Raw genomic sequence first — 11,653 nt, 5'->3', positions numbered from 1 at the left:
AGGGAAACGTAATGAACAGAGTGTTTAACAGAGGTGAGAGGAAGGAGGGCAAGACAGACGATGAATTGGAGAGTGGCGATGAAATGGATGGAGAGTGGAGATGAGATGGTAGGAGAGGGAGAGTGAGAAAGTTGGGAGAGGGAGAATGAAGATGAGGATGAAGGATACAAAAAACGAAGGATGTGAAAGTGGATCGAGTTACAACAACAAGGGATGGGGGTTATGCCTTCCGCAGACAGGAATGGAGAGGGGAAGCCGAGCCAATAGCAACGTCGGAACAGCAGCCATGAGAAGTAAGCATGCTGAGCTTAGACATTGGATTCAATTCTTTATTGGACACTGGATACAATAACATTTTTTTGGAATAAGACTGTAGCGCCTGTTGTATGGGAATGATTAAAATATGATTTGATATGTTACGAGGTTACCTACTGCTCTTACAATACGCTGTTACCATGAGTAAAATATGCATGCGTGGGAACGCAACCACTGTAACTGGGACCAGTGAGATCACAATTTAAATACTTGTCTCGATCAGCGGTGGCCAATACGTTGATTGCGATCCACGGGTGGATTGCAGAACATGTGTTGTGCATCTCAGGACAAACCAGAACACTACCATAAGCAAACAACAATTTTCAGTACGGATGATAGCAAACAAAAAAAAACCCACGACTAAGGATTCATTGAAAGAATACAAGATAATAACGTCTACCAATAGATGGGTGCTAGTACTTAATGTGTTATACTCTACAAGGGTAATTGTTGGTCATAGCTTTCTGGTGGATTAGCAGATCCGCCAGAGCGCATCGCACTGCTTGGTGGATTGGCCAACCTCTGCTTTAGAGTGAGACCATTTTTATGAAGAGTACCTGAAGGAGGTTGATTGCAATTCCAAAGAAGATTAGTTGTAATCTCAAAACAAAAATCCAATACATTTAAGAGAATGAGTTCTAAATTTGAAGCTTTCGTGACTGCAAGGATTCATACTCTTAGGTTTTTTCGGTAAAGTCACGTACCTACTAAAGTCACGTACCTACGTCACGTACCTACGTGACTTTACCGAAAAAACCTAAGAGTAAGAGAATGAGATTTGAAAAGCAGTCTAATTTCAATGAATTATCGATATAAATAATTATCGCGCCTGTTGCACCATCCTACATTTGGTTACTCGAGAGTTAAATGCTTCCTGTCTATCAAACCCGAATATAATCGACTCTCGGTCATCTACGATAGTGCAAAACACACGTAAATTAGACCATCAAAATATATTAATTGTTTAGCTACGTAGAATGGGCGGGGGAGGGGTAAGAACATTGAATGCGTCGTCTGTTTTCATTGCTTCCTAAAGATTGTTGGTTTTACTTGCCGTTCTGAAGCCGATCGCAGGGGCACAGAGTCACGGACCCCCAACGATTGAGGAGCAACCAACAAAATGTGCCCACGTAAAATATTAAGATTTTTTCGCATGCGCGGTTAATCTGCGGCATGGATAATCCGCCCACAGGTTAATTGAATTTAACTGCATATGACATATGTTTTAGGGTAGTACATTCGTCGGGATGAGCAAATCATCCCTGACCACTAATTTGAATTTTAAAATCAAGCTGATCATTTCTTCAATCAGTGGATGCTTGATTAGTGCCTGGAAGCGAACAGGCTCTAGGTCTTCCGATCCCAGATCTCGGAACACCTGAACGATGTGTTCCTGAAACGATAAACGGTTTAAAGTAAGCGGCGTAAATGGCTAACACATAAATCACATTAGCGGTACACGCTGCACATGTTAGAGTAAATCTGGCAAATGTCTGTTGCGATGTCCTGCAGCTCTTGTGAGAATAGGTGATTTTGTTGCCGCTTTAAAATCGTCTGGCAGAGGAGCAGGCGCGGCATATGAGCAGGAGACAGGACCAACGTAAGAGAGAGCGACTAGGCCACTCGCCTTGCATGCGGCACGAGCGATTCAATGGGTGTGGCTATGTAAAAGTACAGGGACTCCCCTACTTACGAACGTCCGACTTACGAACTTTCAGAGATACGAAGAAACCTGTCCGCATGTCCAGCTGTCTGTTCGGACTGATAGTCGTAAATTCAACCACAGCGCAATAGATGGCGGAGGTGGCATCTACTTCTGCAGAACGTGAAGAACCAGTGTCATCTACATCTACAGGAGATTATACAACTTTTAAAGCCATTCCCCGTGTTTAGTGTACATGCCGTACAACACGTTCTGAATTGGAGTAAAGTTGAACTTACGAACAGATTGACTTACGAACAGACCTCTGGAACCTAACTCGTTCGTAAGTAGAGGAGTCCCTGTAGGTGGGACTGACGAAGACAGGAGGGGCTAGCAGCTCACCGTGTGTCTCGGTTGAGCCTCCCAGAAACTCGCTGGCTTCAACTGTGTCGCGCGGGAGGCACGCAACGGATCCACTCCGTGCATCGTTAAACAAGTCCACAACAATCCTAAACACGCGTCGCTGACGCCCGGCGAGCGAGTTGTGACGATACCTCGAGGTACGGGTGTGCACGTGTCTCGTTCGGGTGGCTGAAGCGATGGGTGTCCTCGGCAATCGCCCCGGCGTGGTGGAGGACCGTGAGCAAAGCGTCCAGAGAGACAGATTCCAAAGGCCCAGAATCCAGATCCTCTGTCTGTGAGAACCCGGCAACACACAGCTCTCGAACAGGGTAATGCGTGCACGTAATTACACATGCACAGCCCTGTGTCACTCCGCACCCTGAGGGTCATGGGGATTATATCACCGTACTTCACCACTGCTGGATAGTGCGGGTTGGTCGAGTTAGGCAGCATAGAAGTACAATACAACGGATATTTCTGTACTGCCTTCCCTCTGCTCTCCACCATGTAGCCCCGGAGCCTTTAACAACAACAACCTGTTCTGGGCAGCTATTACATCCTGTTAATGCATAATGGTCACCCGTCCAGCCAACATGCAGGGTTAAACCCGCTTAGCTTCCAAGATCTTTCGAGATCAGGAGCATTGCGGGTCTGAGTCTATGCACATCACACCCACGGACACACATCCTTTGCATCTTGTAGACAACCGTAATTGGAATGTAGGGCCACATTGCAAATACAGAGTGCGCTGATAAATCGACCCGAGCCATTGCGATGGCAACACATTACCTGGGGAGGGGGAGTAGATGGATCCCCAGGCAAAGCCATTGCTGCTGCTGCTGCCGCCGCCACACTCAGTGCTCGATAGAAGCCATCCTGTCCATCTTCACCACAGGCCAAGTACAGCAACATGCTCTTGTAGTCTATCTTCTCCCCTTGTCCGAGCAAGGTAAAGAGGGCCTATACACGCACGCACCACAGGTGACTTGCCAGAACAGATTGCTTGTATGCATGTTGAACTTATTTCGCTGATCGGAGGTGCGGAGGAAGGACAACATACTAAAGACAAAGGAAGGAAGAGCATTCCAGAGGGCCGCAGAAGCGCATTTAAAAGCGTGCGATGCATTGGCCGTCTTTGTTCGACGGCTAGCCAAAAGCCGCTGGGAAGATAACCGGAGTTCGCGTGATGATGTATGGCTCCTTGACGAGATCAGCAAGGTATTGTGGTTCATTTGTGGCAAGCACTTCACTTTATAGAACCTACAGACTGTTACGCAGAGGGCACAGAGCGAATGAGACCATGGGGTTTTAAAGTGAGTTTAAAGCAAAATAGATCTCATGGAAATGGGCAGGACATGTTACGAGAGCAACTGTAGAGAGATGAGAGAGAAAATGAAAGAGGCCGAGGGAAGGGAAGAGAAGCAGCGGAATGGATTTCAAACAACACGCAAAATCGTTGAAAGCACTCGACCTTTGTGCATTCTGCGAAATACTGTCAGGATTTCCTGAAGAAGAGCATTGTGAGCCTCACAAAGGCTGAGTGCTTTTTACACGTTTCTGTGTTTTTTGGTGTCGTTGTTGTTGTTTGAAACTCATGGTTTTCTGGCCTGAATGATTGTTCTCTTATGACAGGTTTCTCTAAATCATTTACAAAAATCTAAGATTTCGGAGGCCACTAATGGACAGAAGCAATTCAGTAAATTATGGACTGGAAGAAAATAGGGGAGGCATTTACACAGCAGTGGGAAGTACCAGGATGACAATAATCATTTCGTATAATAATGTACCTGTTTGAGATTCCCCAGCCGATCGTATAAGTCACACTTATTTTCTGTTGGCACAGCATCTTTAAACCACAGTTCGATCTGTGGGGCAACACACCAAAACTCTTACTCCTGACATTCAATAATAGTATTAGTGTTAACAGCATATTCTCAGGTAACAATTGAACTTAGCAATACCATAATAATGCAAAGTGTTAGTCTCACGAACTAACTATAACTAGTTTTATTTTACCAGGAAAGGCCCACTGAGCTATATAGCTCTATTTCAGAAGCGACCTGGCCACAAATGATAGCTCAACGAAGTGATTTATGTGGAAATTTATAGCAGTCAAATACCCCAAACGCGTGTTGATTCTAAATGTGGAGGGAAAAACCGGAGGACCCAGAGAAAAATCCACATGACCTCGGGGAGAACATGAAAATTCCAAATATACAGCAGCAGGCGTCAGGGTCAGGATCGAACCCACGCGCTCATGTATACCAGGCGAGGTAGTTAACATCTCGCCACCGTGGCACACACAAATCATAAATACATTTAAATTGTTCTCATACTACACACAAGCAAAACAATTCTGATATATGTGGGAAACGGTATCTCTGCTCACATTACTCCGAGGATACGCTGTACTCTGCCGATCGTTTTGAAGCGGGGAGGGGGGGGGGGGCATTTGCAGAGTGAAGGAGAAGAGTGGGTCGAGACGTGGCAAGAAATAGGGGACAACAGAGGAGCACATGCCTGGTCGTACTGCTCCTGAGTCAAGAAGCCGGAGCTTTCAGGGTCGGCTTTCCGGCAGGCTGCAAGCACCGCAAGCAGCTGGGTCACCGAGGGCAGTGGCCAGGGCCAGGCTGCCAGCACCAGCAGTCTGCGCCAGTCCAACAGCTCCACGCCGCCCTGCACTTCGTGTGCGATCGCCGCAATCTGAACACGCCGCAAACAGAATCAGAATAAATTTCGATTTAAAGCTTTCGTGACTGCAGGGATTCATCTTCTTGGTTCTTTCGGTAAAGTCACGTAGAAGGGAAGTAATAAAATAATAAAAATAAAACATAATAAAATAATTCTCATGACGTTTCGGCCACAACGCAAGCACCTGAGGACGGCTGCTTGCGTTGTGGCCAAAACGTCGTGAGAATTATTTTATTATGTTTTATTTTTATTATTTTATTACTTCCCTTCTACGTGACGTTACCGAAAGAACCAAGAAGAATCAGAATACTGTATATTCTCTGGGTCTTACGGTAAAGTCATGTAGATATAAAAAATAATAACAATCAAATAATGAAAATGAAGTGAATAAAATAATAATAAAAATATCACAACGTTTCGATCGCAACACAAGCAATCGTTATGAGGAGACGATTGCTTGTGTTGCGATCAAAACGTCGTGATATTTTTATTATTTTTTTATTCACTTTATTTTTATTCTTTTTATTGTTATTAATTTTTCTTCTATGTAAGTGGCTTTACCGAAAGACCCAAATAATATGAATTCCTGCAGTCACGAAAGCTTTAAGTCAAGATTTAGAATCAAAATATGTATTTATACTGGAGGAATCCAATGAGCTATCAAGTTCTTTTTCACAAATGTCCAGTAGGGACGGGTCAGAAAGTTACAACAACAAACAATACAAAAACACGATATGAGTGCAAATTATAGGAAATGCAAGAAATTCACAACAAACAAATAATAGTAAAACTTTACCATTTTTATTTTAACAGGTAAAGCCCACTGAGCAATTTGCTTCTTTTTCAGAAGCGACCTGGCCACAGATGATAGCTCAAAGAAGTGGCTTATCACATAGAAATGTATAGCACACAACCACGTACAGCACAAAGGGACGGTGACGCTGCCCAGCGGTCGCGCGTTCCCCCCGCTTGCTGTTGAGGAGGTTCGCGGTTCGAAATACAGCGGCCACCCTGATTAATGCTGCGAGTGTAATAACCGTCGTGATACTACGGGGGGCCATCTACTTCAACTGGGGGCGTTAAAGATTCCGTTATATTGTCCGCAAGAGTAGGCCATTGCTGGTGTCATGCTCCAAATTGATCAAATGTAAAAAAAATACCCACAAATTATATAATTGGAATTTACATCTTGGCAGGACTCTCCTGAAATAGAGTATTTGAGACTCGGCGAGGCTCCCCTGGGCGAAACAACCTCTTGGTGGCGAACGGCGGTTATTGTCATCATCTTTGCATCCCATCTCTTGCAGCATGGCCGAGGCAAATCTCAACAAGTGTATGAATAAATAAATTAATACTTAAATACACTTTACTGCATTGCTCTTGTCATTTGGCTTCATCTAAACGTATCAAGTCCTCAGAGCTGGCACAGAACAAAACTGAATGTAATGGGCTTTTTGTGCAGCCTTTGGTGGCTGGGCTGAGACCACCAACTCTATAGAATTGAGAATCAGGTTTAATCACAGGCAGATGAAACCAGGATTCGAACCCAGGATCTCAACGGTGCCAGCCACTCGGCCACATCCACAACTTGTATATATATATCGTGAGTGTCTGAATGTGACCAGGTCTCGACTCACCTGTGTGTGCGACATGTTTAGCCAGGCCTCTGGCAGAGATTCACTCCCTGTACCACCAGAACCCAGATCATGCAGGAAGTCGATGAAATCTAAAGTGGAAATATATCCTGTACCAAAAGATAGGGTTCGTTGTTAGGATTAATATTTATAGCTACATATGCATGAGAGTAAACGTGACAGATGTTGTATCTATATCTTCCAAAGGCCTACCCGTCTTCATATATTCACAAGTTGGTCAACTGCACCAAAAACAGATTCTCATCACTCGATTTACCATCACTGACCACCAAAACTCATCATACATTTTCCAGTATATTTCTGGAGCCCCCCCACGATTGTTACATTGCAGGACCCCGTGAGAGATTTTTAGGACTTGGGGAGACCTTTACCCAGCAGTGGATCAATCAAGCCTGATGATGATCACGATGATGATAACCTAAAATGATCGAACTCCGGTCTGGTTTAGTTTGGGACGTGGTCAGAAGGTTTGTTCCAGTGAGGGTTCAGACAGTGGCGCAACTATTGAGTAAACAGGTAGTGCAATTGCACCAAAGCCCACAGGATTCAGGAGCCTAGGTGCCAGGCCACGAAGAGGGGTGGGGGGGAAGGTGGACAGTGGGGTGGCCCCATTTCATTCCTTGCCCCAAGGGCCATGCCAATCACGCTACACAACTGGGTTTCGGGTAAGACAAAGATCCCCCATATAATGGAAATAATAAAATAATAATAATAAAACATTATAAAATAATGCTCACGACGTTTCGGCCACAACGCAAGCGGCCATCCTCAGGTGAAGAACAGGTCTGTCGAGAGACCTGTTCTCCACCTGAGGACGGCTGCTTGCGTTGTGGCCGAAACGTCGTGAGAATTATTTTATGTTTTATTTTTATTATTTTATTATTTCCATTCTACGTGACTTTACCGAAAGAACCAAGAAGATGAATCCCTGCAGTCACGAAAGCTTTAAATCGAAGAAAATCCCCCATAAAGCCTTAACAGACTGTAGGAGCAAGTGCACACACACATACGCAGTGAGCAAGCAGCAGCTACCTGCAGGTGCAGCCTCTAGCAGGTGCCGATGGAAGGACATCAGCTGCTCCACAGTGAAGTGCTGTGGGTGGAGAGGCTCGGAAGGCTGTGGCGGGGCGGGGGCAGGAGGCTCCTCGTACATGCGCGCCTCTATGCTTAGGTAGAAGGAGTCCTGCTGCAGCACCAGCTCGGGCTGCAGCGGAGTCCCCGACTCCACGGCGCCTTGAATCACATCCAGCAGCTGCTCAATGCTGGACAAGTGCGGCACACATGTTGCCGCGTCATCGCACGCAGTGCATACGTTACCACCACGCGTGTCGGGAAACGTCCAGACTCTCACAGAGAGAGACAACGATCTCCCGTATAGCTTACACCGACTCTAAGCCGCCGGACCGCCATTAGCGAGAAACATAATGTAGCCATATGGCACACAAGCGGGTGGTGTGGCCAGGACCACACCTGGGTGCCTTTGTCCCCCCAATGCTGATGTAGCTATGTCTGGTTCAGTTAATCGCCACTGATATTAACTGCGGCCGGGACCCGACCTCGGGTCGTATAACACTGTGGGTTGACTTTCATAGCCGCTTGTTAACGGACGCCTGCCGCCAAAAGCCTATGCAGGCCGCAGGAGGACTCGTTGTCTTGTGGCTGGTACAACACCTGTGCATCTCGGCGTGGTAGCGTTGGCCCAGCGAGTCCTGCATGGCCTGGTACGCCTCTGCACTCGCCGCGCGGAGGGCCCCGATTGCCGAAAGAGCTTGCTCCTTCACCGTGTCCAGTCGCTGTCTCAGGCAGGTTTCTATAGGCCCCGTACACAAGGGCAGAGACCACAGCTCACTTGTGTTATGCTCCAAAGCATTTCGTGAAAGCAATACAATTCGCACACAAAAGTTACTCTTCTCTGACCACCTCAGGATCGTTATTATCTTTACGGTTATTAACGTCACGAATAATGCCGTTGTCTGTATAGTTGTCATAGCGATGTGTTGGAATTGAAGCTGGGCTGTAATCCAATTATTTAAGTCATCAGATGGGCCAACTGCAGCTCCCTTGCCACAGTGAGGTTGCTGTGAGAATCCGGGCTGAGCCCGCTGGCTTATTTTGTGAACCGGAATGGCCTTATTCTCAGTGGCCAAGGCAATGAGCAATGAGCTTTAAAAAGTCCTCGTGGTCAAGTGGCGTAGCGTTCAAGTGTGCAGGTGGTGCAACTGTACCAGGACCCACAGGCCAGAGGTTCCCAGGTTCCCGGCTATGAAGAGCGGTGGGGGGGGGGGGGGATTGGACAGGGGCTCCCCATTTTACTGGACATCTGTGAAAAAGAGCTTCATAGCTCATCGGATTCCTCCAGTCAAAATTAAGATTCTGAATAATTAAATTCCTTGCACTAAGGGGCCCATGCCTACAACACTATGCCACTGTTGTGGTCCCTACAATTAATGCAATGTGAATGTGCCCCTCACAGTGGGGCAGTATTGCTGTGCTTCAAGCCTCACCCTCATGCTTTAAGGCACAAGCATGCTCCTGATGCATCTTGGCTTTGCGCTCCTTCTGTGCCACCACTTCAGGATTCACTTCCTCCACTTGCATTGGCACACTGGGGCTGGGCGCTCCTGCACTCCTCAAGTACAAGTTTGGAACAACATCAATTCACTTATAATAGTTATAAAGTAAATAAATACATACCATAGCCCTTTGTCAATCCACTGCTGGATGAGGGCCTATTTATACCATGCGCGTCGTGAGAGTGTTTTTTGACCACACTAGCCAGTGCGAGTCGGTGAAGTTGGTGTCCAGGACTCGTCGAGATATCGCTCACCACTGATGTTAGCCGTGGCAGGGGATACAACCAAGGTGTACACACGGGTTTATAGCACAGAGCAATAACCACTGTGCCACTGCACCAGTTGAAGAATTTTTAATCGATAGATTATACTTACCGTCTTGGAAAACTTAATAATGTAAAAAAATCCACCTCTGTATAGAAACGCAAGAAGAGGTTTCCTCCCTCCTGGTAGAATATAATCATCCCCAGCGGTCGAAATTGTCCGATAAACGACGTTACACCGTACCAGCACTTCTCACAACACCACGCATGTAAAACGCCGGTGCTTTTCAGAACGGTTCCCGTTGCTGTGTTACGATGTTTCCGCAGAGAGGAAATGAGCACGCATGATGGGTCGCTGCAGGACGAAGAGGTTTCATACCGGCAACTTATTTTTAGAAGTACACGTCTCGCTTAACGATCTATACATGAATCCCCAGCAATGCATAATCTTTATTATACACAGCATAAGGGTGTAAAAGAGATTAATGAACATTATCCACCCATTCTGAGTATAGTTATAGCTTCTCAAAGTAATGACCTTACCCTTTTTTTTCCCAGATCCTTTTGGCTCCTTCTGCTTGGCAATCTTAGAACCTTTCGCTTTGCCAGAGGTGGGTTTTCGACTTGCAGATGCTGCCCTTTCTCCATCTATTTGTTCATCGTCTCTCCCATTCTGCTCCAAAACTGCCAGCTCCTCAGAAACCTTCCACAGGCATCCACAGCAGCAGCAAAACAACGTAATATTAATATGGGACCTATGTCGTAATGACAGGAGCTAGACAAGTAGGGCCTGGACCTCGGTGGAATATAAGAGGGCCGGTGTACTGGTTATAGCTCCAGTCTTGTATGCATGTTGAACATCTTTCGCAACGTACATAGCCAACTGTGATAATCGGACATATCATCATGTCGAACAACACGCGGTACAACCCAAGAACACATCAGAGAGCTATGCAGCGCAATGCCTTGATCATGCGGTCCGTCGTACCATCAGGGCGGCCACAGCCAGCGCCGCTTGCGAGGCCTCTTGGATGATCTCCTGGGAGGCGTGCGACGTTGGCGATTCTGCCGACAGCGCATCGCTCTTGTCGCGCCCGCCCCTGCCGCGCGACGCTCTCTCTCGGCTGCTCGGGCTGCCGGGCCCGGTGACCGTCGCGTCCGTCCCCGACTTCCCGGGGGCAGCACGCGACGCTTTCTCTTCGTCTGCTGCCGGAGCCAGCGGGGGCGGCGGAAGCAGGGGGAGGCGGAATGCCTCGCGCTCCCCTCCCAGCCCACCGGCTCCCACCCGGCCCTGAATGCCCACGTAGTAGTCCCGCAAGAACAGAACGGCGTCCTGCCAGCGCTCCATTTCCACCTGAACGCAACGCAATGCCGCACATTGTACATCAGTTTATGTTACCCGCAAGTACAACTTTCCAGCCTGCTCTCATGCAAATCTTTATTTAACCACTTTGTGCAGATCCACATTCAATAACTAGCCTAGGTATACACCAAATTTGGCAAATTTGTAAAATTACATACAAATTAACTTGATTAGAATCTACTGTGTGAGGCAATCATCACCCCCGACTGCGAAAAATAGGCAGGACCCTCCTGAAAAATAGTCATGAGACTCAGTGAGGCTTTCCTGGGTAAACAAGCTGAATAACAATGATATTCTACTGTGCTTTGCAAATGAGTCCCTCCTACAGATTGTTTAAATAGTTGTAGATGCAAAAACAACACGAATTTGTGTGAAGAATAATTTTAAAAAAAAGTATTGCTTCTTGTACTCGAATTGTACATTTTGTGGGTTTACTGTTGTGGTGGTAGGTTTAACGACGCATTTACAAGATCTAACCCAAAAACCTCGATTATGCATTTATTCTTACCTGCTACGACATATGGATCACAAACGTTGGCACTGACAAGCACGTAGAACAAAAGGTGGAAAGTATGTGTGCTTGGAATTACACCGAGAGACAGGATGAGGAATACGAGGATCAGAAATCATACGCAAGCGAGATCAATATTATTGCTAATTGAGAGGAGTATTTGGGCTTGGGCAAGACACTTCAATGGGAGGGATGACGGGCAGTGGTGGAGACTAACGATCAAGTGGCAGCCAAAAGA

At 46.6% G+C, this 11,653-nt stretch overlaps 1 protein-coding gene across 1 annotated transcript in view; it reads right to left on the bottom strand.

Annotated features, from left to right (window-relative positions):
- Window positions 1-315: 315 nt before the first annotated feature.
- Window positions 316-11,653, bottom strand: part of SPEF2 (sperm flagellar and cilia associated 2) — a 35,882-nt gene continuing 24,544 nt past the window's right edge. The window contains exons 24-34 of the mRNA XM_078615108.1: window positions 10,530-10,895; window positions 10,085-10,244; window positions 9,210-9,326; window positions 8,377-8,515; window positions 7,738-7,967; window positions 6,688-6,794; window positions 4,880-5,062; window positions 4,147-4,224; window positions 3,149-3,319; window positions 2,512-2,652; window positions 316-1,708 (exon numbers count right to left, since the gene is read on the bottom strand). Of these exons, the coding sequence (XP_078471234.1) occupies window positions 1,541-1,708; window positions 2,512-2,652; window positions 3,149-3,319; window positions 4,147-4,224; window positions 4,880-5,062; window positions 6,688-6,794; window positions 7,738-7,967; window positions 8,377-8,515; window positions 9,210-9,326; window positions 10,085-10,244; window positions 10,530-10,895 (1,860 nt within the window). The 3' untranslated portion in view covers window positions 316-1,540. The remainder of the gene's footprint in view (window positions 1,709-2,511; window positions 2,653-3,148; window positions 3,320-4,146; window positions 4,225-4,879; window positions 5,063-6,687; window positions 6,795-7,737; window positions 7,968-8,376; window positions 8,516-9,209; window positions 9,327-10,084; window positions 10,245-10,529; window positions 10,896-11,653) is intronic.

The sequence above is a fragment of the Lampetra planeri genome, chromosome 46, assembly GCF_965212315.1.
Source record: "Lampetra planeri chromosome 46, kcLamPlan1.2.h2, whole genome shotgun sequence".
NCBI lineage: Eukaryota > Metazoa > Chordata > Hyperoartia > Petromyzontiformes > Petromyzontidae > Lampetra > Lampetra planeri.
Note: the sequence above shows the minus strand (reverse complement) of the source record. Positions and strands in the feature narration are given on the sequence as shown.